This window comes from Sordaria macrospora, chromosome 2 (assembly GCF_033870435.1).
Source record: "Sordaria macrospora chromosome 2, complete sequence".
In the NCBI taxonomy this organism is placed as follows: Eukaryota; Fungi; Ascomycota; class Sordariomycetes; order Sordariales; family Sordariaceae; genus Sordaria; species Sordaria macrospora.
Genome location: NC_089372.1, coordinates 2,736,030 through 2,761,500, shown reverse-complemented (window position 1 = coordinate 2,761,500; position 25,471 = coordinate 2,736,030). Strand labels below are relative to the sequence as shown.

Below are 25,471 nucleotides of genomic sequence, written 5' to 3'. Positions count from 1 at the left end.
AAACGTCTTGTTTTATGCCCTGGTAGATGAAATGGTGGAAATGGACGAAACAGACAGAGACAGGCAAGCATTGTTCTCCCGAGTCAGCACACCAAGGATTATATTCCTACACACGTCCTAATTGATCTCCGTCGAAACAATCGAGAGAGAAAAAACAAAACGAATAGAATATCATCAAGAAAACCTAGGAGTTCAACACAGTAACACATTAAAAGCTCCACGCCATCGGTCAGCTACGACCGTGGAGATATATATCATAAGCCCAGTGTATAGTTGCTGTTTCACAATCTCCAAGTGATCTCGAGCCTCAATCCCAAACGCTATCTCTTTCGGTTCATACATGAATAAGGTTTTGACGCCCCGAGGAAGGGTAGCATGGAACTTAACGACAAACTACCTTAAACCATGAGTGTCCAAGTAGGTAGTAGGTAGGTGGGTCGTATCCTGCGTACAATATTACCTACCACGGTAGTCTATACATTACAAAGTTGAGACTGGTCGGTCACAATGAACGGAGCCGATCCTTTTCAATACTCCTTCCATTTTATTTTTATTTGTTTTCCTTTCGAACGAACACGGAAGTAACCCAAAAGAACTAGTTGCACTACGAGTGTCAACAGTTGTCAGCGCCATGATGAGGTTCAGTTTTCCGGAAAGCCTTCTTTTTTTTCACAGATCTCGTATCACGAGTAGGTATGGGAAATTCCATAAAAGCAAAAACATCGTCGGTCCGCCTAGGTATGTATACCCAAGAGGCAATGCCATCAACGAACGGCCACCTAAGCGCATCAAATCCACATCTAGATCTACTGCGTACATCAGCCACATTATATCGTCTCATGTCGTATCGCATCACGCACATCATTATCTATCGCATACCTAGAATACCTGACTTAGGTTACCTTGCTTTCCTTATCTCGTATGTATGCACACTTCTTCATCTATCTTGACGTACCGGCTTTGTTGGCTCTAAGCGGAAACTTGCTAGCCCGACACAGTACAAAGTCGATGATGTAAGAGTATCAGTACAGTGAAATAAGATGATGATTTATCCGGTCGAGCTATTTTGAAGTGTCCGCATATACATGAAGGGTAGTGAATGGTGAGTAGCCTGAAGGTGTGGTTTACCCAACCCAACGTTGGATAGCTACTTGCACTATAGTCTAGCCTAGTTGCTGGGTCATAGACCGACACATGATGATTTCTTAGTCCACATCACCCAAGCTAGCAGATATGTGCTAATATGTCTACAGAGGGGGAAGAGAAATATTGCCTGGAGGATATAAGTTGCGGCGGATGGGGAAGGCATGGTCTTTAGTCTAGATGTGATGTTGGAGACGATAGGCAGGAATCAAGAGGGCAGACCGAGGAGCGGATGGGAAGCATCTTGTCATCATTAGACCGAATCGAAGTGCACACCAGTTCAACGGGACGGCGTGAACATGAACCGTGGTTGTCTATCCCTGATATGGTACCGAGCTACACTGATGCTGAACAGAGGTTGGAATACCAACCCGGTTCATCACCCAAGCATTCCGGTAGTCATCCCCCGTCGCGCATCCAGACACACCATCTCAAAAGCAACACTGCTCATTGGGACCATTGTTCTTCGAAATCATATTTGTATTTTTCTATCTCTGTGTTGACGTAATCGCTCGATGGGAAAAGAAATAGTAGGTGGGGTTGGTATATCGATCGGCAAGGCGACAAACATTCGGCGAGAGGGGGTGTAGACCTAAATATGGACCTCGATCTTCCATAGCAAATGCCAACGGAACCCGTGGTGAGTAAATGGACGTTTAATCTTCCTGAGTTGAAAAATAAAACCGGGAGTGACCATGGAGAAGGAGCCAAACTCGGGTGAACTTCAGGGACTGCATAGTCAGTTGGAGGGGCGGAAACATATCAACACACGAAACAGACGGGGGAAATGGTTGGAGGCAATGAGTAGGGGTTCGGCGCTGCGCTTATTCCTCGAGTGTCTCGCAAACCTAGATACCATGTCCAATGTCGTAATGGACGGCTGTATACACGTGCACACATCATAAGGCGAGGAACACGACGGCTCGGCCTTCAAATCGTCTTTGGTGATTTTTGATTTGCCGTCGTTTGGCAAGCCTGATCGTAAAGCAAGCCCTGAACTCCTAAACACATGCCAAGAATCCCAATCCGACCTTTTGTAGCCGAAATTTACTCCTCGGGGACTGTAACAAGTCAGCAGGGGCGCTCACAACCGAAGCCAAGGGGAGAGACAAGCGCAAGACGCGCCCATCATGGCGGCACATGAAGCGCATTGGTGGGTAACGTACTATCGATCTCGCCGGCGTGGATAGCCTCCTGGATGGCCTTGGGGCTCTTGCCATCGACCTGGCAGCCGACGGAGAAAGCGGTACCGAGAACCTCGAGGACGGTGCCCTTAAGCTCCTTGGAGAAGGACTTGTAGCGCATGGTGCGGGCGATCTCAATGATCTCATCAAGCGAAACAGACTTGTTGTGCTTGATGTTCTTCTCCTTCTTGCGATCCCTGGGGGGCTCCTTGAGCGCACGGATGACGAGCGCGGAGGCGGTAGGGACGACGGAGACGGCCGCCTGACGGTTCTGGATGGTGAGCTTGACGGTCACGCGGAGACCCTTCTGTATTCGTTGAAAATCCCATTGTCAGAACTCTGTTTCCCATTCGTTTCGCTCATGAAGTCGTTCATGTAGAGTCGGATAGAGAGCCAGAATTTCGTACCCAGTCACCAGTAGCCTTGGCGATATCTTCGCCGACCTTCTTGGGGGAGAGACCAAGAGGACCGATCTTGGGGGCAAGAGCCGACGAGGCACCAACCTCACCACCGGTGGCCCGGAGGGTGCTGCACACAGAAATCGTCCGTCAGTATGTCTGTAATTCGTGTTCGTCGCGGATATCGGTGTCGCATCGAGTCGCCTCGAGCGACGGATCGTCGGGTGTGTTCTTACATAACCTTCACCTCATTAGGATCAAACTTGGGAGCTGCAAATTGGCCATATTGTCAGTTTCGTGTCGTCAATCATTGCCAGGCAAATAGTAGGGCCATAACTTACGCATGGTGACGGCTGGTGATTGTCAAGATGCACTTGGATGGTGTTCGTGGGAAGGAGGAGACCGTACCGAGGATCCAAGACAACAACGAAATCGAAAAAATCCCAGTTGTGGGATCTGGACCTGCCTGCCCTAAGATTTTGGCGGTGTGTGGCTGGTGCTTTTGGCGGGGTACCAGCCACAATGTGACAACTTTCAGCCACAATCCATCCCGTTTCATGCTTGGTCAGCGCCGTGCAGCCCGTGCTGCAACCGCTACGTTCGCCTGCCAACACCTGCCAAACCTGGGAAAACAACCCCCTGAATGTGAATGGGGACAGAAGGCCAAGGTCTCCAATCTGCCGCCCAGAAAACCACAACGACATCCATCCCGTCCCATCGGTGGCAAAACTCCAAATAGAACGAGTGAGGATGTAACAGAACAGCGCACTGAATTCATATTAATGATGGGATCTATTTTTGTGCTCGTATAAGTCCACATAAAACTAACGCTAGGTAATTCCAACAAAGTCGTCAACCGCTTTCGGGGCTTGCATTCAACTTCTTCACCCCCTTCCAACACTTCATTCGGCCTGTCCACTGCCCTCACATTTAGTTGGTTCCACTGACGGCAAGCTTCATGAGATGCTCCATGAAAGTCTGCAGAGAAACATCGTCCGTGAAGATAGTCTGGGCACTCTGAGCTCCAACACCGCCATAGGCGCCAGCACCTGATGTATGGGTAGTGGAAGGGTTAAGCTTGGAAAGCAGGAAACGAGCTTGAGAACCGCCTTGGTCGCAAACAATGAAACGAGGGAGAGGGAAACGGTCCGTGATGAGATCCTGTGCATAATTAGTAAAAGCCCCAACATAGATCGATTAAGATTGAACAGGGGAACAACTTACCCTTGCATCTTCCTTGGGCTGTTCCAAAAGTGCAGCAAAGTTCTCGTATCCCTCTTGTTCTTGATAGCCGGCCTTTCTCCATTCCGCGATCGTCTCGCCATGGAAGATCAAAATATGGAAGAAGGTATCGAGCAGAAGGATATGCGTGGGCTGGATGGAAGTAGAGTCGAGCAGAACGGGGACACCGCCTTCTTGGTCGAATGTGTAGGAGTCAAGCGTTGGTTGAATCATGATGAGGGAGTTGCTAACATCCTCATGGTTGAGAACATGTCGGTAGAATGCGGTCTCATCGGGAGAGTTGTTAAAGACTTGCAAGAACTGACTCCTGCGCAAGTGGAACATGAACTGTGGGTATAGCGTAAAGTTCTTTTCCAAACGGAACGATGACGGGTCGTCCTTGCGGTAATCGGCAAATCTGGCACAGAGCCTGATGAGCATGCGGTCAACCCATCGGAGCACATCAGGCCCATCATCAACCTCTGCCTTGAAAACGGCAATACGCGACATGAGAACGGCTGCCGCCTCTTGGTCGAATGATTGCGCGATGGCGGGGTCGCCGGCAGGGCCGCTGAGGTTCCGGGCAATGGTGGTCACCCGAAGGTGGAAGTGGCCTGACGAGTGCTGGTAATAAGTCAGGAACTGCATCATGCCCTTCTGAGGACTCTGAATGTTCTGAGATGGGCCACCCTGGTTGGCGATTTCGAAGTAGATGCCGTAGCTGGAGCTGGGGTCGATACCGCACATCTTCCACGTGCAAGTGTTACCGATGCCGCACTCGGTTTCACCGACGGAAGTTGACTTCTTGTTGAGCGAAACGGCGTGACCAATCAACCCAGTAACCTTGAGTTCCTTCGTCGTCAAAACCTCCAAAACGGCATTGAAGCCCATCAGCAGATTATCATCTGCGTCCTTTTCGAAAATGCGAACAAATGACTGCTTGAACATGGATGAGGTGAAGCTGTCCGTCAGAATCATGTGGCCACCAGTCGAGTTGCACAGACCCTTCATTTCAAGCAGACCGACTTGATCGAGACAGCCGGCAAAGATATCGATGGTGTGGCCGTTATGCGCAGTGCGCTTAGCGAGGTTATCGTAAAACTATAACGAATGTTAGCATGACATGGACTGCGTTCCGTGCCTTGCGTTGAAGAAAGACGTACCTTAAGCGCCTTCTTGTAATACTTGATGTTGTCACGGTCAATATCGTGATGGGAGCGGATGGGCTCTCTCAGCTCAGGGCCAACAACCATGCCAGGGCCCTCGGTAGCCGGGCCACCAGAAAAGAGCATAATGCGACCACCGGCATTCTGGAATGAAGTCTCAAGCAGGCCAACAGCAACGGACAAAGCAACACCGGTGCAGCGCAAGGCCCTGAGGTTGCCGGCAACAGGCCAAGGATCCTTCTGAAGCTGTTCGATGGCCTTGGTCAACTGGAACTCGGCCTGAGAGACCGGGAGCAAGAACCTTGAAGCAGGGCCGGCCGGGAAGGGCCTGCCAGGCTGCTGCATAGGCATACCTGGGCGCATCGCGGGTTGTACGAGCCCAAGCATCTCCTGAACCTGTTTGGCCGCGTACTCCTTGTTACCGCGGAAGACATATGACTTGGGGCACTCGGTATAGCCGATCTCGTGGACCTGGGCCATGGTGCCATATGTGATCAGACCGACGAGGGCGTGCTCGGGCAAGAGGCTCAAGCTCATGATGAGCGACTCCTTGAGGGCAGCCAAGCTGTCCTCCTCCTGGCACGTATCGACGACATAGAGGAAGATCGGGGGGGCGGGAGCGGGCCGCGAGAGTCTGTACTCGATGGTGGTGTTGGAGGGGTGCAGCTCGGGCGGGATCGCATTTTGGGTGATGTCCTTGTAGTGTGGCGGGAGGGGATTCCTCGAAAGACAGAAGGGGCAGATCCACAGACGGGCGCGCACATCAACTTGGCTGGGCGAGGAGAGGGTATCAGCAACATGCGCAACAACTCGGGGCGAATAGAGGGCTCACCAGTAGGGGTTCAACACGGAGCGGCAGGGCTGCTTGCAACTAACAGGGTCGAACTGCAGCAAAGGTGTGTCGGGCTTCTCCTTGAGAGGGGTATAAAGGGCGCCGATGGGGACGACGAGCCTGGAAGCTTCCTGTGGAAAGGGTCAGCGATGGATGATTAAGGGGCTGGGCGAAGTAGTAGCTATGCGAAAGAGCAGAACTGACCATGCGGGTGCTGGGGAAGACATTCCAGCTCAGACGAACGCCATCACGGTCCTCGACCTCGCCCCATTGCTCCTTGAGCGCTTCGTAATCCATATTGATGTCGACGGCGTCCTCGGTGGGTGAGAGCTCGCAGTCGGGGATAAAGAGGAACAAGGGGTGGTGGTGTCGGTGGTTGACGGTTGATTAGAGGATTAAGGGAATTAATGTGGACGGGATGATCGTCTACGCGGTGGTAGCTCCAGAGATACGGGGCGGGCGGCGGGCAACGGGCAACGTCGTCGGGCGGCTACGTGCAAGGTGTCATTAGCTCCGAGACCTGGAATGCACGAGACACTCTCGACATCCACCTTCCACCACAGCAGCTGTTGCGGCAGGCGGGACCTGAGGCTGGATGTGGAAGCTAGGGGGGAAAAGCGGGCTCCGTGCGAGTACCGCGGGGGAAGCAATGAGGTACGTACGGGATCCCAGCACGTGTGTCTCGCCAGGAAGATTGACAGCAATTAAGAACTTCTTTCTTTCGAAGCTCCTGAAAATTCAAGGTCCACTTTTAAAGTGTTGACCGCCGTCCAGGAAGCCTTGCTCAAGATCGAAAAGTTGGTGACACGCTGCTCTGCTGCAATCGGGCCAGGTGGTTTCGACTAGTGATGGGACGAAAGGTGTTCAAGAAATATCCCAATTGCTTTTCCTGAACTGATGCCGACTGCAGCGGGCGATATCAATTCCTGATTTGCGGCTCTGTTGTCATTCGCTCCCCTCCAGTTGTCGAAAAGGACAGGTAGGTTTCTTTCTTGCCCGCAAAAGGCTAGCTCTACTGACAGGCGGCAGGAAACTTCTTGGCAGCTGGCAGGCACCTTGCTTGACGAGCTGACGCCACTCACCCACTCACACTCACACTCACCCACTCACACCCACTTCACCCTCTCACCGTGGTGAACTGCATCTCATCAATCCTAGAACACCCGCAACCTCTTCCGTCAGCACACCTTCCCGGATGTGTCAAGTGTTTTCCCGGTGCGGTGATATTCCCGCGCCGTTGGACCACGAACGACAGATACAATTGGCGGGTTGCGGTATCAAACATCCAAAATGGAAGTCATACTCAGCATCATATGCTCGCCATTACCATCATCCTTCAAAACCTGGGGAGGCATCAGCCTTTTGATTCCGATGCCCATCGGCGCCAGCCATGAGTCTTACCAGTGACCGTTGACTATCAGCTAGTTCTGATTGGGCTGTTCGCATCTAAACTCGAAAGCTCGGTCTCATAACGATGCCTATCACCATGCCAGCTTTTGGTGTTCTTGAAGGAATCGTACCCCTGTTTCAGCCCACCGTGACGAATTCTGCTCCGGTGCATGACCAGATTACCTTTCGTGCTACCGTTGGGGAATCCTCAACAAGTCCATCTGTCGCGGAAAAGTCCATCAAATCGCCGTTCACTTGCTCCCTCAGTCAATCATCCTATCAGAGTGCCACAGCTTGGTGAAATTGCGGCTTGTGCTGCATAGCACGAACGCTCTCGGGCGATCACCTCCTTTCCAGGCAGGCTCATTCCCACCTGTTACACGACGAGTAGTGATCAGCCGTATTTTGGGCGACTTCATGATGTAGTGCTGACTTGATTGCAACACCTGGGTACGCTAAGATACGGGGGTAGGCGAGCAGTCACCAGGTAACAGTCAACCATCGACGATGATCTGACCGTGGCTCACATCTCCCGCCCTCGTCTATAATCACAGTCGGATCCTATAGGTTCCTCACCTACCACCATGTCTCAATGGCGCTTCAGGGGATCTAGCCCTTTCTGTGCGTAGGAAGCTGACGCGGTGAGTATGGTTTCCAAGAATTTTATTCTTCTCCCCCATTGTTCTTTCTTTTCCCTCCACACTCTTGTTGCAGTTTTTTCATATCTCCGGTGAAATCAGACATTATGGTCAGGAGGTCGACTCCCCTTTTATGGTGTGTAATACAGCCATGGATCTGCCAGGCGGCTACCATTACCACCCTCCCCGAACCAGAGGATCCAGTTGTTCTTCCACGACAGGTGAACGGCGCTGTCAGTTCGTCAACTTTTCTGCGAAGAGGCTATCATACGTGTTAGTAATGTCATCAAAGTCTCTTCCTCAGCGCTCCATGACAATCGGGCTAATCGAACCAAAGCCGCGGTCTTGGACGGGCGAGTGTACATTGACGGTGGCGAAGTCTCGTATTACAGCGGTACCAACATCAACTTTCAATACTGTAAGCCTATTCATGAACGAATTATTGAGCTTACAGCACCACCCTAACTCTAGTCTAGCTAATTCCTTGCTATCTATCGATCTGTCCAAGGACTGGACAAGTGATTCAGTCCGGTTCGACTCAACATCCAAACCGACCGGTGCCGCCAACCTCGCTGGCGCAGGAATCTGGGTAGACGAGACTGAAGGTGTCCTATACACGGGGTTCGCCGGCGTCAAGTCGAGCTTTGGGGACAACGCCAATCAACCTCAAGGTCTATGGTCATTTAAGCCAGATGGTAAAGGCGGCGGAACCTGGCAAAACCTGAACAGCACTGCGGATAAGACGTTTACAGAAAAGCCGAGACCGTTCAAAGGGAAAACAGCTAGTGGCAATGGTGTTGGTTACTTCCTCGGAGGTACGCAACCCTCCCTCCCCAGTCTTAGAAACTTTTGAGGAGATTCGCTAAGCTGACCTTGATCACAACAGGATTTAATAGGTGGAGCACCAATGAATCTGACTTCCGCGAGGGACCGGTGAGTGGCCTTCTCACGTACGACTTCGCGTCGAAGACGGCCACCAATACATCCGTCTCCATTGCTTCCACAGAAGGATCGGAACAATTTGGCAGCATACTCTATGTTCCCAACTTCGGCAAAAAGGGGATCCTGGTTTCCGTGGGAGGTTTCATAGGGGCCATGAAGGCAGGCGAAGACGACGAGAAGCTGGTTTCCATGGACACCGCACGCATCTTCGACATCGACAGCAATGCGTGGTTCGAACAAAGCACATCAGGCACTTCGCCTGCTCCAAGACAGGAATATTGTATGGCAGGCGTGGCGTCGGACAACCAGACCTACGAAATTCTCATCTACGCCGGCTGGGGTCGTCATCTGGGCAGCTCATCTGTATCTTTCGACGATGCATACGTGCTCACATTGCCTGGGTTCTACTGGACCAAAGTCCCCTACACGGCACGGAACCCCAGACACTCGCTCAGCTGCAACGGCGTCGGTGGTGGTCAGATCATAACAATCGGAGGCGTCGACAGTACCAGAGAAGGGCCCGGAACATTGTATAAGGGTACATTCACGACCAGCGATCCCTTCCCACAGGGCATCGCGGTATTTGATCTGGCTACCTTGAAAATTACAGACACTTACAAAGCGAACCGAACCTCGTACTCGCCTGCCTCGGCTATTCAGTCATATTACGACGACAAGTAAGTGACTGACCTTTCGACACCCTTCAGGGAAAAACATAGCAAAACACAGTAGAAAAAAATCACTAACCAGTCCCCCATTGCACCACAGAGGCAGAAAACCCGAATCCGGCTTCACGAACAGCCAATTAGAATCCGTCTTCGCACAACAATACTTCAAAGCCACCAACAACAGCGACGCCTCCTCGCCATCGACTCCCTCCGACCCCTCTTCGCCATCTGCCTCCGGCTCAACAAATGACCCCTCCGACAGCAACGGAAGCAAAAGCGGCGGCGGCAGCAGCAGCAACGCAGGGGCCATTGCCGGCGGCGTGGTAGGCGGCGTGGCAGCCATTGCTGCCGGGATAGCGCTGGGTTATTTTCTCGCTCGAAGACGTACGAAGAAGAGGGGGCTGATGGAGGAGAATGCGGAACAATCGCAAGGGCAGCCAGGGCTGCCTGGACAGCAGCAGCAGCAGCAGCAGCATCAACAACAATCGTCGCTGGGACCCGGACAGCAGCAAGTACAGGAAAGCAAGTGGCAGCCGGGGGCTTACGAACCTTACCCTGGTGGTAATGGGTATGGTGTAGATGGGTACCATCAACAGCCGGTTCATGAGCTTCCGCCGGATCATGTTGTTCATGAGATGCCGGAGAGGAGAAATGTTAGTGAGATGCCTTGAGTAAGGCTGGTAATGGTAATGGCAATGGCGAAAGGTGTGAAGTTATCACCGCGATGAGACGATAGAACCGAGACTTGACAAGGAAGGGATGGCGCCATTTAAGGACACACATAGATTATACCATACCAACTTGGTTGCGTTTAGACCCTGATTCGTGGCGAGCAACACAACTAGAGATAGACAGTTGACATCCGATAAACTGAATATAAGTTTCGAATAGGACGACTGAAGTTTCCATTTCCATTTTGTACTTCTAGTTTTTATCTACCCATCTGCACCGCTTCAACACACACCCCATTCATACCCACCTCTCGTCGTCTAGTACTTGCCCGCAAAAGCAATCTGCACGGCCGTATACGCCGCCGTCAACTTAAGCGTAAGCAAGCTCAGCGAGCTGACAACACCAAACTTGGTGCGGCCCTGGGGTCCGCCCTTGGTGTAGCCGATGGTGTAGAACACCCTGCTCAAGCTCCACAGGCCACCGAGAGCACCGGCGAGGACGGGGTACTTGAGGCCCGCGATGAGCATGGCGCCAATGGCGGGGGTGAGGTTCTCGGTGAAGTTGGCGTGGGCGCGTTGGGCTTTTTTTTTGAGGGAGGTATGTTAGTTTTTGCCTGCCAAAAGCTCTGTCTGGCCCAGGGGAGAGGGGAAGGGAAGAAGAGGGCATGGGAGAGGTAGAAAAAGAGACATACCGCAGTTAAAGGCAAAAGCCTTGGGGTCCTTCTCGGCTACCTCCTGAGAGGCATAGGCGGCGGGATACTTGACGCCCGAGGCCTTGCGCTGCGCCCCGGTGTTGAGGGAGTGGAAGACGTTGACGAAGAAGGTGGAGACGGTGGCTAGGAGGACGTAGCTGTGGTTTGTGTGTGTTAGTTATTGCGAGACCATAATATGAAGGATGGTGGTGAGGGTGTTAACTTACCCGTACTCGTCGGGGAGTGTCACGATGATAGCCATTTTGCTTGTTTGTTTATGTTGATCTGCTGACCTGGGAGAGGTAACGAGGAAGAAGGGTAAGTAAAGATAACGGAGTTCGACAAGTCCAAACAGGAAGATGGTTCACGAAAAGAATGGGAAGGAAGTAAGAACCACTCACGACTATCTTTTGGGTATTTAACTGTTTTATTATTCTGTCTTTTTCCCAACCTCTTTCCACTTCTTCAATAATATGAGAAGTTCACTCTTATACCCTAGTAAACTTGATTAGTCAACCACGTCGTGTTTCTATGATGAACGCATTGTATCCGTCCGCTCCCGCAAAACTGACCAGGTAACACCCGGGACCCTGCCGACTCCTCTGTTCCCTCATTAAGAGAGGTGGTCATCTGTGGAGTTTCCAGCTGCTTCCAACGCTAGCCATTGGCCAATCATGTGTGACCTCGGGCTCTATATCACCCCGGCGGCAGAAAGGACACGGTGCGATTCTGTGCACCTTTTCCGTGCAATGGGGATCGGGTTGCCCCGGCCGACCGACTGTTGTGGTACTCGGTGAAATGAATTCCAGAGGTGATTTTACTCTTCGGCGTCATGCTCCTGGTTCATTGCTGCTGACGAGTGCCGGTCTTAGTACATATGTTCTGTCAATCATTGTCTCGGGCTTTTCACGGCACCACGGTTGCGGATATCGAAAACCATACACCAGGCAGTTGAAGATGAGATGGCTGGCATCAATGCATCTGGAGGATATCGTCATGGCTTGCATAACCGTTATCCCGCTACCACCCTAAACTCTAATTCCCCTGAAAATCGAGCGGGAAACGGGTGATTTCAGGGCCATCCAGATCCCCGGGTGCGGCACAGCGCTGAAGGACATCTCGCAGCCAACCATCCCGAATAGCGATATCTGTCAGAGGGATTGCATCATTTCAGCCCTATAACAGAAGGCCCCTTTGCTTCAAATATGGCCTTACATAACCAACTCCAAGGGTAGGTATACAATGACCACAACTCCAATGCTCAAACCCGATCAACCAGTGCATCTCTCCTCCGGCGGCCGCCACTCCAGCTCCAACCCTTCAAGCACCCGTCTCTCCGCCGTCAACATATCCGGCGCCGGCTCACCATTCGGTCCACTCTCATAATTAACCCACCTCCCATCAGCCCTACTCCGGATCCCACTGCTATCAAACTTGAGCGACCTCTCCTTCTTGCAGTATCTCCTCAGATCCCTCTGGAAGGTCGTCCCGCTCGTCCACCCCAGCACCGCGCACCCGGCCGTCTTCCACGGGCTGATGATGATATCCACCCTCCTGTGCGGATTTGGATTCTTCTTCTCGCCCGTTGTCCAGTGCGGATCCTGCCACACCACGAGCGCCTTATCCAGCGTGTCGAATCCCGTCCCGGCCTTCTTCTCGTTCCCCTTCCATGCAACAGGCACCTGCCCGCGCTCCGTGTTCTTGGTGCTCAGGATCAGTGTATGCGTGATGTAGTTCGACTGTTCCAGAGCGACAACAATTTGTTCGACGAAGCCCTTAGTCGCGGCCTCGTCCGGGTGGCTCAGCACGACGTCCACGTCGCCGCTCGACAGCTTGCCGCGCCGGTGCCCACCTACGATGACCATCTGAAAGCCCGGGTGGATCTTGTTGGCATGCTCTAGGATGATTTGGGAGATGGACTCGACCTCGCCGCGAGGGACCTTTTGCTGGAACTCGTCGTAGTACTTGACGCCAATCTGCTGGACGCGCGTGAGCGTGTCCCAGCCGTACTCGACAATGTCGTCGAGGTCGCGCCAGCCTTTGTTGTAGAACTCGCGGGCGGTGGTCTCGGCAACGCCCCAGATCTCGTAGAAGAGCTTGAGCACGGCGATGCGGGGGTCGGACTCATCTTCTTTGGTTTCCTGCAGCTCGCCGTGTTCTCGGAATTCTCCGTATAACTGGGCGATCTTGAAGCCGCAACCTGGTAGTCTTGCTACTTCGAGAGTGCTCTGGAGAGGATAGGGATAGGAAGTTAGAGCGGCTATGGCGGTTGAATATGCGCGCACTCCGATCTTGTCGCCTAGTAATGTCCTGGCCGTTCTGATCTTCATCAGCTCCTCGATGAAGGGCTCGTTAGGCGGATGCATGGGTGCAGGACGCTGGCACGCATATGTGGTGTGCAAGTAGGCCGGTATGGGAGGCAACTCTATATCGTGCTCTGATGTGGTCATATGGAGCAATGCCGGGGCTTTGGGGAGGAAGTGATCGCGTCGACCATGGCTGGCGGTGCTGTGAGAAGACCCGGGCCGTGAGCCATGGAAAGAAGGCTTTGGGTCTGCTAGGGCTCGCTTGATGACATCTGCTGCCTTTGCTGGTGAAGCTTCCTTCGTTTTGGCGGGTTTGCTCTGCTTCTGCTGTTTTCGGCCTCTGTACAAGGTGTAGTCATCTATCGGGAGGACTATGCCGGCTTTGAGAGACTCGGTAAACCATGCGAGCTTCACCACCTTGACAATGGTGGGAGATTCTTTCAGAGTTGACTGCGTCGACTGTGATAGGAGAGGATGAAACTCGCCATCTGACGCAGTGTCTGAGTCTTCTGTGGCGACAGAAGCCGGTGTCTGGAATATCCTTCGCTTCGGATTTGGAGATGTAGGTTCGTCTGCCTCCTCTGTCGATATCTCCTCAGTTGCAAGCATGTGTTTTCTAAGCTCGAACTTGGCTCGTTCTTTCCTGTGCACCTTTCCCAAGATAACTTCGGCCTCGTTGATGTCGTAGGTGAGGGTTGGTATCTGCTCTTCCAGCTTGTGGAGCTCATCCACTCCTAGGTTGGTGGGTAGCAGAAAAATAGCCGGGAATATCAGCGTCATTGTGGCCAAATGTCAACAATTCCAACGCCCAAATATCTCGACATTATTCAATGGCGATGTCCAAAGGGTCGAAAGTTTTGGAGTGTTGCCCGTGTATTGCTAGGACCAAATCCCGCGATATCCAGAAAGTGACAGTCCAAAACAGTTGATATCAAATCGACACCAAGGTTTTAGTCCAAGACAGTCAACAAGTCAGGTTTGATACCGGTAGTCGGGGAGTCTTCACCGGCCTGTGACGTGCATCAGTGTTGAGCCTTGAGCGAACCTTGCAGACGCCTTGAAGATGGGATGAGAAGATTAAGGTAACCACCAAAAAAGAAAGTAAAGATCGTAAGTTAGCCGTGAAAATCAAGCATGCGAAATCACCACTTCAGTTGAATTTGTATGGTGTTTCCAAAAAGCAGAACAATACGGAGTTCTGTTTGTCGGTTTCGGGCATGATGAAATGGATTGGTTCGAGTCTCGAAGAGCGCAGTGACGGAGATGACTGCAGATGTACTCCGTGCAAGTTCTCGATCTGTAACTGTGCTTAACATTTCAAGAGAAGGTGGTCCATGCGCCTGTTCGAGAAACTTCAAGTACCGTATCTTACAAATCTTACGGGATCTCTTCGTCTCAGTTTAAATTCCTTCAAATACTTCAACAGAGTCGCCGATGTAGTTGATACCCCAGACTTGGATTTGATTGAACTCTCCTTTCCGGTTGGGATATCTCTATTGACTGTTTGTCTTTAAGGTAATCCAAAGGTACAATACAGATACCAAGGAGCATCTGCATGCAATGCGGGCGTCGAGTATTTGATGCAGCGGCGGCCATCCACTACTATGTAATATTTCTTGGCGCTGTTTAAGACCGCCTCAACCTTCAACCTCAAACCTTCATTTCACTTCAACTTTTGATCCATCCTCAACCGGCTTCATTCATTTGCGCCCACAGGCTTCCAGTGCCTCAACCATCGACGTGACTTTAGCAGATTAGAAGACTCGAGGTTTTCAAACGGCCGGCCTTTCTTTAACGGACTGTAATTACGAATCTTTCTTTGGACCGGCGTCGGGCAGACCTCTCCCTTCGGTCCTTCGATTTCTTTCTCGTAACTCCTCGGAGCCTCCATTTCGAGACTGACATTCCAGGCGGGCAACACTCTTTTGTGTATTACCATTGCCAAACTTCTTATCGCCGCCGGGTGACTGTTTCTCGCCGACCTTCGTCCCATATCAGCATTCCTCTCGTCATCTTCCACTGAAAAGACAGCATTCCACCAAACCTCAACTCATCAACATACGCCGCACACCACTTTGAAAGGAAACCAACCACCACCAAGGGAGAGCGCACCCGAAAAGGGGTCAACCGTCTTTCAAAATGGACATCGCCAAAACCCTCATCCGCTGCGTCATGCGCGCCTTCTACTCCACGCAAGAAATCCTCATCATCGACGCCCTGGTGCAACACTCCTGCCTGCGCGACGACGACCTAGGCCACCTAATGAAGCTGGGCAACAAAGACCTACACAAAGCGTGCGCGGGCCTCCGCGACACGCGCTTCCTCGTGGTGCACACGCGCCCCGAGCTCCAGGCCGGCAAGTCCCGCCCGCAGAACAAGACGTACTACTACATCGACTACCGGCAGACCATCGACGCCATCAAGTGGCGCGTATACAAGACCGACAAGGACATGCAGGGCATCGCCAAGCCGTCCGAGGAAAACAAGGAGTACGTGTGCCCGCGCGTGGGCTGTGAGGCGCAGTGGAGCCAGATGGAGGTCTTGGACAGCGTCTCCTCACGCGGCTTCACCTGTCAGAGGTGCGGCTCGGTGCTGGAGCAGGCGAAGGAGCGGGAGGCGCCCGGTCATCAGCAGCTGTCGAGGATGAACAACCAGTTCAAGTTCATGACGGACATGTTGCAGGAGGTCGACAAGGTGGTGATCCCGGAATGCAACTTTGATTTGGCGCTGGCGAACGCCAGGCCTATCGTCCGGCTGGAGACGCACGAGGTGGCGATTAGCGTGCCGGTGGACTCGGCGCTGAACAAGCCCAGCGCTGTCAAGGGTCTGGCGAACACGGGACCCAAGACGATGCAGGTTATCATTTCCACGGGCGACGACGATGCGGAGCAGGCGGAGGCGGCGAGGAAGAGGCAGGAGGAGCTGCTGAGGCAGAACGCACTGCCGGAGTGGATAACGTCCAGCTCGGTGCCGACAACAGGTGGGTCCAAGCCTACTGGGCCTGCTGCGGCGTCGCTGCTTGATTCATCGTCGGCAGTTAAGGATGAGACGGCGGTAGATGAGCCGCCCGCTAAGAAGGTCAAACTGGAGATCCAGGGCGATATTTCGGTCAAGGATGAGGATCCCATGCCGATGAGCTTCAAGATGGAGGGCGGGGATGATGAAGAGGATGATCTCGAGTTTGAGGACGTCATGTGAGGAGCGGAGTGAATAGATCGGGAACATTTGAATGGATGAAGAAAACCCAGAGAAGTCCTACGGGGCCTACGAAAAGACACAAGCATAACATGCCTTGGCGAAAGATATCATTGTTCGCTCTGGCATCACCACGATGGCTCCTGGTGATATGGGGTTGGCCATAGAGCCTCTTCATACGGTACCTGGAGGCACCCATTACTGCCGGTGTTCATCAGGAGTTATCTAAGCTCCGATGTAGCAGGAAACCAGTCCGCTTTGGCTACTGAAAGAGAGTTAAGAAGCATCAGCATGATTTTTCGGCAAAGAAGGTTGGGTACGGTACGCACCATAAAAAGCACAGCAGACGTCAAAGACGGATGTACGAGGCATTGTGGCGGATGCCATCAAAATAGAGGGGAAGCCTGCTGTTACTTAAGCATTAGGAGTTGGAAGTAAAGCCATCAATCTGGTTGGCACGAGTGAAAACTCTCACAATCTTCGGGGAGAAGACATCGGCCCGCCTCTTCTTGAAGCTCTTATTTTTCGATAACAAATTGCACCTGGCGGAAGGCCTAGTTCGTCACTGCTTTTCTTATATACATTGAGCAAAAGACAAATTGTACATAGACGTCCCACAAGCACATAAAGAAACGACCGAAAGAAACCGCACAAGACCAGGATGGGAAGGGGAATCATCTAAACAAATATCAAGAAAGGAAATTTTCAGGCCACGTCCTTCAAGCCACATTGCAGTTAAAACTACCATTTGATTGATCATGTCTTCCCTAAAACTCCTTCCGTTCGCTTTGTTGACTAACAGAACCACCACCCCAACCGCCTTGAAGTAATGGAAGGCCATACATGACATGACGTTACAAGGGTTCCTCCTCTACCAGCGACTCGGAGTCCTCCTTTTCCAACGATTAGTTGTACTTGCGAAGCTGTATTAAGAAACCTTTGTCAGTAAACCATCCAAAAGGTAGTGAGTGATAAGAAGGGGGCAGTAAGTAACTTACATCCAAAGTCAAAGTCTTTGAGCTATTCACATCCTGATCACGATAAACGCCCACCAGACTCTCGCTATCCTGGAACAGCCCGGCCTTGAGACTGATGACGATGAACTGCATTCCGGGCCCGGCATGCTCGCGGATGTACTTCTTGATCTTCTCCACGTTGGCGTTGTCGAGCGCCGCGTCCACCTCGTCCAGCACGAAGAAGGGCGACGGCTGGTAGCTGTGGATGGCGAACAGCAGCGCCAGCGCCGCCATGGTCTTCTCGCCTCCGGACAGGTGCTCCATGTCGCGGAACCGCTTGAGCGGCGGCATGGCGTGGTACTTGATGCCCGACAGGTAAGGGGTGTCGGTGTCCTCCTCGATGTCCAGGTACGCCTGGCCGCCGAGCGGGTACGCGTCGGAGCGTGTGAGGTCTTTGTACACGTGCGTGATCTGCTCCTGGATGTGCGTGAAGGCCTTGTTGAAGAGCTCGAAGCGCTTGTCCTTGACCTGGTTGAAGGCGTCGCGGGCGGCCTTGAGGGCGGCGCGCGAGTCCTCAAAGTCCTTTTCGGTCGACTCGAGGCGCGACTTGACCGATTCGAGACGCTCGATGGCGCGCATGTTGGGGTTGAGCTTCTCGATCTCGGCGGTGAGTGCCGAGATCTTTTCTTGCAGCTTGTCTTCGACTTCATCATTCGCGTCTTCCAGTAGTGCGTCATCGAGGTTGTCGTAGTTGATCTCGATGCCGTAGTCGTCCATGGCAGCCTCCATAAGTTGCGCTTCCTGGTTTTCGTCTTCGCCATCGATGTCCATAGCATCCTGGTCCTTCTGGAGCAGTACGTCCTCATTGGGAATGTCGTCAAGCGAGCCTTCTTGAAGAGGAATTTGAATCTGCTCAAGCTTGCATCTCCTTAGCAGGGCGAGTTTCTGGGCACTACTCTGCTGTACTTCAGCCTCCAGGTTGCTGATCTCCTTTAACCTGACTTCAATGTCTCTGCTCCTCCTCTGTAGGTCTTGCTTAGCCTCCTGTACCTTCTTGGTCTTTTCTGCATGGGAAACCTTCAGCTCTTCTAGATTCTGTTCAAGCTCCCCGAGCGCCTCCCGGTCTTCCGCCATCTCCTCCTCAATGGAGGCCTTCTCTTGTCGGTATGAATTCAGATCTCGTTCGTGCCGTTTCAGGGTCTTTTCTAGTGACTGTATCCTGTCGCTGGTCGCCGTGTGTTGTGAGGTTTCCCATGTGATATTGCTCTGGATGCGTTGTTTCTGGATGTCAAAATCCTGCCGCTTCTGGGCAGCTTCTTGTTCCAAGGTGCCCTGTTGGGCTTCATAGGCACGGACATTCTCGTAGCCCAGCCTCTTGCAGAAATCTTTGAAGATCTTATCTTCGACGTCTGAGATGGCCTTTTCGAACTTTTGTACCGTTGCCCGCGTCCGCTCCAGCTCACCGTGCTTTTCCTCATACTTGGGGTCATAGTCGTCCAGCTGCCGCTCCTGATGATTGAGCTCTTTCTGTTTGCTCTTGAGATTCTTCTCGAAGGCGGCCAGCTCAGCTTCCTGAATCTTGAGGCGTTGTTCAAGCGCTGTGAACTCGACGAACAAAGCATCCTCCTTAGCACTTCGTCGCCCAGACTGCGCCAGAGCTGCCACCTCGTCTTTCAGGGACTGTGCCATCCGTTGCAGGTTCTGAATGTCATGTTCTTCAAAGCGACGCTTGCCGCCCTTCTCATTAGGCAAGCGGCCACCGGTCATGGTACCAGCCTTGTGGATTACGAAACCTTCCAGGGTGACAGCCTTGACTTGGATCTTTCTGCCGTATACGATGTCCTTTGCGATATGGAGGTTATCGCAAACAACAGATCCACCGCATGCGTAGCTGATGGCACGCTCGAGGGAAGGATCAAAGTCGATTGTATCAATGGTCAGTCGTGCTCCGGAAATGCCTTTAACTGCCGAAACTGAGCTGTTGACCTTGATATTGTCGAGCGGAATAAACGTCAAGGGAGGGAATCGCTGCTCCTTGAGATACTGCACGCAATCCATACCGACCTTCTCGGTGTCCACGACGACTGCATCGAAGTCACGTCCAAGGGCTGTGATAACCGCCTCGTCGAACTTTTTCTGTTTGGGTTTGCAGAGATCGCCAACCCGGCCTCGGACACCTGGGTAAATGCGCCTGAGGTCGCTGATCATGTTCCTCAACCTCGTCTCCTTTTCATTCTGACGCCGGCCAGATTCCGCATCGTCCAGTTTGCGAAGGATTTCCTTCAGCTTCTCCTCCTGGGCAGTTCGGGTCTGGTTTATCCTTACGCGCTCAGACTGGAGTTTGTTATACTCCTTCTTCTTGTCGGCGATATCGGTTTTGAGTTGTTTTACCGCATCCTGGCTGGCGTCTCTTCGATCCTTGATCGACTTAACCTCGGTCTGCAGCTTTTCGATAGCGGCCTCAAAGTTGTCGATTTTACCTTTCAGGTTGTTGACGGTGACCTCGTCGCTCTTGAGCTGGCGCGTGAGGTTGGCCAGCTTGGCCCGGTTGTCGGCAGTTTTCTTCATAGCCTCGGCTTGGAGACTAGTGTATTCCTTGCGGTCTTCATCACTGAGCTCCTTGCCTTGCTTCTTGAGTGTCTCGGCCCATTGTTTTTCGAATTGCTGCTGCGCTTTCTCCACGGTGGCGAGGTCCTTTTGCAATTTGGAGATGTTGGATGCTTGGCTGTCGCGGTCCTTTTTCACCTCGATAATGCGCTTCCGTAGCACACCCATATCTTGGGTGCTTTGCGCAACCTTTTCATCGATTGGCACAAGACTGTTTTCCTTGTCTTCGATGTCCTTTTCCTTGGCCTTGATGCTCCTCTCCACCTTGCCCATCTCACGCCCTACCGTAGCCTGCTCCTTACGAGCAGCATCCAGTTTGTTTTCGAAGGCTTCAACGTTGCGACGGAACTCCTTCAGATTTTCCTGGTGCTCCTGGATTTGCGCGCTAGACTCATCCATGACCCTCTGAAAGTGGTACAGCTTCCACAAAATATGAGTGATGACGGCCTCGTCTCGTTCCTCGGTTTTCCGCTGGAAGTTTTCAGCTTCCTTCTTTTGCTCCTGATACTGCTTGATTTCCGAGTTGATACCTCTTCTCCGGTGTAGCTGGAAATTCTGGTTCTCGGCAGCCTGCTCAACCTCGGCCTGCAACTTCTCATATTCGGCCTTGTATTCGAGACTTCCGGATATTTGTTCGATCAAGCGTGTAAGGTCCTGAGGTGACTGCGAGGCAATGGCTTCAACGTCTCCCTGGAAGACCAGGAAGTTACGGGCCTTGATCAGGATATTTTCGGCCTCGAGCGCATCGTTGTACTGCTGGGCGGTGACCACTCTGTCGTTAATGCGGTACTCGCTGGAGCCACTGTTTGTAATGGTTCGCTTCCACCGTTGCTCGTCGCCAGCATCGTCTTCGTAAACGGCCATGACCCAGGCCGTCTTGGGGTCATTCCTAGATGACCGCTGGGAAGGGTCTTCGTCTTCGCCATCTTCGTGCCCGTTGACGCCGTTAGTAGCGGGGGCAGCTGTGCCATCTTCTTGGATTTTCGAGGTTTTCATAACACGGCCACGGTAGACCAGGTCTCGAAGATGGGTCGATCGGAGGTGTGATGATTTGATGCCCAAGACGAAGGAGATGGCATCCATCCTAGCAACGCGCGCGCCTGTCAATACGAAAGCAGCCCCTATCGCGATCGCAACCCGGCGCAACTTACGAGTTTGACTTTCCAGAGCCATTGGGACCGATAATGGAGGTGAAGTAGGAGTCGCCAAACAAGAGGGTATGGTGGCCCTTGTAGGACTTGAAGTCTAGTTTACGGCAAACATGGTGAGTTTCGGCACGCTCCCAACCAAGTGTCGTGCTTCGGAGCAAAAATCAAGACCTACTGAAAAGCTCGAGACGGATGAGCTTGCCCATGTTTGCGGTTGCTGGTCTCCTGCAGGAGGACGCGCCGGAGGTATGCGAACGGGATACTGGTTATAGTGCTGTGGTGCTAGCGCAGATGATACTCGCTAGAAATGGAGACTCGACGCGCTGCGACATGAATTCGCGGTGGCGGCGCGATCGGGAAACATACAAAGGCGCGTAAATTGGTCGAGGGTGTTGCTCTGGGTTGGAATCGCAAGCCTTGTAATCGCAGGCAGACGTGGGCGCGGTAGCGGCAACAATGTCGACCGGGTCAATCCAGTGTCGCGACTCTCCCCAATAATTTGCCCAGGGCAGGTCGCCAAGGTCGAGCATCTGTCGCATGCAGGAGGTGGGGGAGCACTGAGCGGTTGAAGGACACAGACGGAAGCTCGGACCATGCAATCCATCCTTAGCTCCAACGACTACATCTAAGGGTTAGGGTTATATCGCATATTCATGGGCTTTTGCATTACTGGGAGCTGAAGGAGACGAGGTCCCCAAGTTCTTGAGAATGACATTGCAATTTTTGTACTCGGTAGAAATTTGTTCCAGACTGACCAGCAAAGATACGTTTGAATTCTGACAACATCTCCTTGGTTCAAGACAGCTGCGGGCAATGCACAGTTTACCGGCCCGTATGTACAAAGAAGCAATAAGACGTTCTGGACCTGCCTCTGTGGAACTTATCCATCAAGCCAAGGATGCCACGGATCTTTCCAGCCTTATGAAACAGACGAAATCAAGCTTTCAAAATTCCGGATCTAATCGGATCTCTTGGACGAAGACCTGTTGTGTTCGATGGATTTCGAACAGTCCCGTCAGTTGGCAGAAAAACAACAAGATGTGGCGTGGATGGCTTGACTGACATGACAGACTTGGCAACAGCTCTCCAGGGTTCTGAAAGCAGGACACTAAAATCTGCAACAACAACGTCAGCAGCGATCGGATCGCCAATGGTCCAGCATTCCCTGCCAATGTTAGGCCTGCTTGCATCACATGCTGGGAGAATATGCATCCGTACACCGTCATTGGAGTCCTCGCACTAACAACACTAACACGCAACCTCTCTGGCCATCCCGTTGTCGTCAGTTGTCACAAGGCCTTCTTTTTCCAGCTTCGAATCTGAGACATCGAGAGTCACACGCTGTCCTTTCTTTTTCTCTTATCATCTAACCTACTCCCTCCCATCTTTCCAGCCTTTGATCTGATCAATTCAGACCACGTGTTTCCATCTCATCCAAGTCGCTTATTTCTCCTCCAGGTCGATGCCAGCATCGTGAAATCTATCTGAAGCAATATCATCGGAGTTAAAGCATAAGTCATTTTCCCTGCATAGCTGTTTGACGGGAGCCAACAAAAGACCCTGGCCCGCCACTGCCCGCATACCGGAAACACAACACAGCTTCTGCGACGCGCTGCAGCCCAATCTTGACGACATCATCTCGTCTCGACCTTGCTGCTCCACATTTGATCATCTAGAAATAGCTACCACGTCCCCTCGACCCCGAAAACGCCGGCTGCTGGTTTCATTTCTGCCAACTACGAGTCTTCTCCATCCATTGACGTCGCCATTTGGAGGCTGTGTAAGTAAATCTCCACATATGACCGGTCCTGACCAGCACATATCAAGCATATATGTCTACCATTGCCCACCGCGATACTGCCAAGTTTTGCGGACTCATTCTAACCTACTTCTCCGTCACAGAAACTTTGTTCCTTTCCACATCTCCGATATCAATGATTTCGTCGCATAACAACATACAACAAGCATAGAACAAGAACCATCAGCCATGGCAGATCTGGCGGAACCGGAGATCAGTCTCCCGGTGCCGGGACTGAGCCACAAGTCAGAAGGCGCACCATCTACCGATGGCGAGGCCATCTTGACACCAGACACCACCTCAACACCACCCCTGAACTCTTCGCCAGGAGACCATGATCCGGATACCCCGACTCTCGATGTCACGACCCCGAAAAGTCCACCAGTATTATCGAGGAATCCGTCGTTTTCCGGGAGCATGAGCAGCACTCTCCACGACGAGTGGGATGTCTTTCCGCCTCTCGATCGCTTGACCGTTCTCGACCTCCTCGATAACTTTGCGCTCCCCCAGCAACTGGAGAAATTGCAGAGAGGCATCCATGCCCGAACGGAGAAGATGCGTAAGTCGGGCGAGGCCTTGAAAGAAAAGAGTGCGATTGCTCGAGAGCGCATGGTGGATGAATGGCGCAAACGAGTCCCTACGGCCGAGGAGCAGCTAGAGCGATACAAAAAGCGGATGCGCACCAACGTTGATAAGCTAGGAAAGCGCTGGAACGACACCAAAGCCATTACTCTCCGCGAGAAGCTAGCCTTCATCTTCGGCGTCATGAACATCTTTATCAGCGGCTACTTAATCGGCGCCTTCCCCGAATGGTTCCATATCTGGTACACGGTTCAGATACTCTACTTCATGCCCATACGCTTCTACAGCTACCACAAGCAAGGATACCACTACTTCCTTGCCGATCTCTGCTACTTCGTCAACTTCCTCCTACTCCTCAGCCTATGGGTGTTCCCGGGTTCGAAGCGCCTCTTCACAGCCGTCTACTGTTTGGCCTACGGCAACAACGCTGTAGCCATCATCATGTGGCGCAACTCCCTGGTTTTCCACAGTCTCGACAAGGTCACCTCACTCTTCATTCACATCATGCCGTGCGCCACCTTGCACTGCATCGTGCACCTCCTCGACCCAGCCGAGCAGCGCGAGCGCTTCCCCTCCATCTGGACCATCAAGACCTCTCCTCCCGGCTCCCCAACCGCCTACGCCAACGTTATCTCCATGCTGGCTTGGTCCACGATTCCGTACGCCATCTGGCAACTCTCGTACTACTTCTTCATCACAGTCCGACGTCGCGACAAGATCGCCGCCGGCCGCCCGACCTCTTTCACCTGGCTGCGCAAATCGTACTCGAAGAACTGGCTCGGCAAGGCGATCCTAAACTTGCCCGAATCGCTGCAGGAGTCCGCCTTCATGCTGATCCAGTATACGTACGCGGTCCTCACGATGCTGCCCTGCCCGCTCTGGTTCTACTACCGCTGGCTGTCGGCCGCCTTCCTCATGGGCGTCTTCACCTGGTCCGTCTACAACGGGTCTACTTACTACATCGACGTGTTCGGCAAGCGCTTCCAGAAGGAGCTCGAGGCTATGAAGGCCGAGGTGGCCAAGTGGCAGAACTCTCCCGATGGCATGATGCATAGCCCGATGTTGACCCCTCATGCCGGAACGCACGATGACGAGAGTAAGAGGCTTGGCGAAGCCCTGAAGAGCGAGGATAACGGCAATGGCAGCTCTAGCTCGAGCACAAGCAGCTTGGACAACATTCCGCTTTTGACCGAGGAGAAGGGCGAGCTACCTGCTAGCGCGAACGCGACTGGTGCGGAAGTGGATGGCGGTGCGAAGGATGTTGCGAGGGCAAGAAGGCCGGGTGCGGAGTTGTTTACCGCTGGAGCGGCGCCGTCTTGATTTGGTGTGGTTTGTTTGTATAGCGAGCATGTTATTACGATTTGATGGGGTTTTGAGATATGGTTGTTTTTCTTGGTTTTCGTTTACAGAGGGGCACTTTTAAGTTATGTTGAAGTGAGGCAGTACAGCGGCGGTATTGTACGAGTTGTATGGACATGGCTTGGTGCAGCAGAACTAAACTGGTTGGGTGAAAGTTGAAATACCCATATCTATTTACGTTTTAATATCATCAATGTTGACTACCTGATCTGTTTACGGGTGTTTTCTGTTCTGCCTTGACCAAGTGATGATGTTTGGTTACTATATCGCGTATATATGTAGACCCGGCGCACCTTTTTCTTTGGTTTTCTTTTTCTATTTCTGTCAAACAAAAAAGGGCCTCGTTGTGAGCACCGAGGCCACGCGAATATGCGGCTTGAATCACGAAGGGTGGTTAGTGCTGCATTCTAAACGATCAAATCAAGTTGTTAAAGTAGCTAACTTTCTATATACCTAGCGTGGAATCTGCGAAACCCCAGACCGGTACCGACTGCGAAGATTTTCCACATCGAATTCCAACCACTCGATCACGGGTATCTCCGGATTCATCATGTGTGCATGACCGAGACCCGCCCC

General features: G+C 52.4%; 8 protein-coding genes across 8 annotated transcripts; 3 read left to right on the top strand and 5 right to left on the bottom strand.

The window, feature by feature from the left end:
- Nucleotides 1–2,053: 2,053 nt before the first annotated feature.
- On the bottom strand, nt 2,054–3,131 carry SMAC4_04007 (60S ribosomal uL11 domain-containing protein). Its single transcript, XM_003348114.2, has 5 exons — nt 3,067–3,131; nt 2,962–2,995; nt 2,735–2,855; nt 2,310–2,634; nt 2,054–2,204 (listed from the first exon to the last, which is right to left on the bottom strand). Exons 1-5 carry the CDS (start codon nt 3,068–3,070, stop codon nt 2,191–2,193), a joined length of 498 nt encoding a protein of 165 aa, XP_003348162.2. The 5' UTR covers nt 3,071–3,131; the 3' UTR covers nt 2,054–2,190.
- A 338-nt stretch (nt 3,132–3,469) lies between these two features.
- Nucleotides 3,470–6,579, bottom strand: SMAC4_04008 (uncharacterized protein). Its single transcript, XM_003348115.2, has 5 exons — nt 6,149–6,579; nt 5,945–6,075; nt 5,110–5,884; nt 3,950–5,047; nt 3,470–3,886 (listed from the first exon to the last, which is right to left on the bottom strand). The coding sequence occupies exons 1-5, from the start codon at nt 6,239–6,241 to the stop codon at nt 3,656–3,658; spliced, it is 2,328 nt and encodes a 775-aa protein (XP_003348163.1). The 5' UTR covers nt 6,242–6,579; the 3' UTR covers nt 3,470–3,655.
- Nucleotides 6,580–7,786: 1,207 nt separating this feature from the next.
- Nucleotides 7,787–10,468, top strand: SMAC4_04009 (uncharacterized protein). The gene is made up of 5 exons (XM_066090033.1): nt 7,787–8,244; nt 8,309–8,389; nt 8,448–8,786; nt 8,858–9,590; nt 9,682–10,468. The coding sequence occupies exons 1-5, from the start codon at nt 8,079–8,081 to the stop codon at nt 10,250–10,252; spliced, it is 1,890 nt and encodes a 629-aa protein (XP_065946105.1). The 5' UTR covers nt 7,787–8,078; the 3' UTR covers nt 10,253–10,468.
- A 3-nt stretch (nt 10,469–10,471) lies between these two features.
- Nucleotides 10,472–11,500, bottom strand: SMAC4_04010 (uncharacterized protein). Its single transcript, XM_003348117.2, has 4 exons — nt 11,346–11,500; nt 11,172–11,237; nt 10,945–11,102; nt 10,472–10,833 (listed from the first exon to the last, which is right to left on the bottom strand). Exons 2-4 carry the CDS (start codon nt 11,204–11,206, stop codon nt 10,571–10,573), a joined length of 456 nt encoding a protein of 151 aa, XP_003348165.1. The 5' UTR covers nt 11,207–11,237; nt 11,346–11,500; the 3' UTR covers nt 10,472–10,570.
- A 715-nt stretch (nt 11,501–12,215) lies between these two features.
- SMAC4_04011 (uncharacterized protein) lies at nt 12,216–14,030 on the bottom strand (the record flags this gene model as incomplete). The annotated part of the gene is made up of 1 exon (XM_003348118.1): nt 12,216–14,030. One exon carries the CDS (start codon nt 14,028–14,030, stop codon nt 12,216–12,218), a length of 1,815 nt encoding a protein of 604 aa, XP_003348166.1.
- Nucleotides 14,031–15,389: 1,359 nt separating this feature from the next.
- SMAC4_04012 (uncharacterized protein) lies at nt 15,390–16,822 on the top strand (the record flags this gene model as incomplete). Its single annotated transcript, XM_003348119.2, has 1 exon — nt 15,390–16,822. The coding sequence occupies one exon, from the start codon at nt 15,390–15,392 to the stop codon at nt 16,446–16,448; it is 1,059 nt and encodes a 352-aa protein (XP_003348167.1). The 3' UTR covers nt 16,449–16,822.
- A 374-nt stretch (nt 16,823–17,196) lies between these two features.
- SMAC4_04013 (uncharacterized protein) lies at nt 17,197–21,812 on the bottom strand. The gene is made up of 4 exons (XM_003348120.2): nt 21,332–21,812; nt 21,160–21,253; nt 17,444–21,092; nt 17,197–17,368 (listed from the first exon to the last, which is right to left on the bottom strand). The coding sequence occupies exons 1-4, from the start codon at nt 21,360–21,362 to the stop codon at nt 17,351–17,353; spliced, it is 3,792 nt and encodes a 1,263-aa protein (XP_003348168.1). The 5' UTR covers nt 21,363–21,812; the 3' UTR covers nt 17,197–17,350.
- A 662-nt stretch (nt 21,813–22,474) lies between these two features.
- On the top strand, nt 22,475–25,099 carry SMAC4_04014 (uncharacterized protein). Its single transcript, XM_003348121.2, has 2 exons — nt 22,475–22,936; nt 23,059–25,099. Exon 2 carries the CDS (start codon nt 23,144–23,146, stop codon nt 24,854–24,856), a length of 1,713 nt encoding a protein of 570 aa, XP_003348169.1. The 5' UTR covers nt 22,475–22,936; nt 23,059–23,143; the 3' UTR covers nt 24,857–25,099.
- The last annotated feature ends 372 nt before the right edge of the window (nt 25,100–25,471 follow it).

Excerpts from the sequence above, each read along its gene's own strand:
- SMAC4_04010 (XM_003348117.2), bottom strand. The coding sequence starts at position 11,206 with ATGGCTATCATCGTGACACTCCCCGACGAGTACGG. Across the intron at positions 11,103-11,171 it reads ACACTCCCCGACGAGTACGG|CTACGTCCTCCTAGCCACCG; the intron begins GTAAGTTAACAC and ends CACAAACCACAG. Across the intron at positions 10,834-10,944 it reads GGCTTTTGCCTTTAACTGCG|CCCAACGCGCCCACGCCAAC; the intron begins GTATGTCTCTTT and ends TCAAAAAAAAAG.
- SMAC4_04007 (XM_003348114.2), bottom strand. Across the intron at positions 2,856-2,961 it reads CCTAATGAGGTGAAGGTTAT|CACCCTCCGGGCCACCGGTG; the intron begins GTAAGAACACAC and ends TTCTGTGTGCAG. Across the intron at positions 2,635-2,734 it reads CCAAGGCTACTGGTGACTGG|AAGGGTCTCCGCGTGACCGT; the intron begins GTACGAAATTCT and ends CAACGAATACAG.
- SMAC4_04014 (XM_003348121.2), top strand. The coding sequence starts at position 23,144 with ATGGCAGATCTGGCGGAACCGGAGATCAGTCTCCCGGTGCCGGGACTG.
- SMAC4_04013 (XM_003348120.2), bottom strand. The coding sequence starts at position 21,362 with ATGGGCAAGCTCATCCGTCTCGAGCTTTTCA. Across the intron at positions 21,254-21,331 it reads CATCCGTCTCGAGCTTTTCA|ACTTCAAGTCCTACAAGGGC; the intron begins GTAGGTCTTGAT and ends GCCGTAAACTAG. Across the intron at positions 21,093-21,159 it reads GGCTCTGGAAAGTCAAACTC|GATGGATGCCATCTCCTTCG; the intron begins GTAAGTTGCGCC and ends GCGCGTTGCTAG.
- SMAC4_04009 (XM_066090033.1), top strand. The coding sequence starts at position 8,079 with ATGGTCAGGAGGTCGACTCCCCTTTTATGGTGTGTAATACAGCCATGG. Across the intron at positions 8,245-8,308 it reads GCGAAGAGGCTATCATACGT|CCGCGGTCTTGGACGGGCGA; the intron begins GTTAGTAATGTC and ends ATCGAACCAAAG. Across the intron at positions 9,591-9,681 it reads CAGTCATATTACGACGACAA|AGGCAGAAAACCCGAATCCG; the intron begins GTAAGTGACTGA and ends ATTGCACCACAG.
- SMAC4_04008 (XM_003348115.2), bottom strand. The coding sequence starts at position 6,241 with ATGGATTACGAAGCGCTCAAGGAGCAATGGGGCGAGGTCGAGGACCGT. Across the intron at positions 5,885-5,944 it reads TCCGTGTTGAACCCCTACTG|CCAAGTTGATGTGCGCGCCC; the intron begins GTGAGCCCTCTA and ends CTCCTCGCCCAG. Across the intron at positions 5,048-5,109 it reads ATTACAAGAAGGCGCTTAAG|TTTTACGATAACCTCGCTAA; the intron begins GTACGTCTTTCT and ends CATTCGTTATAG.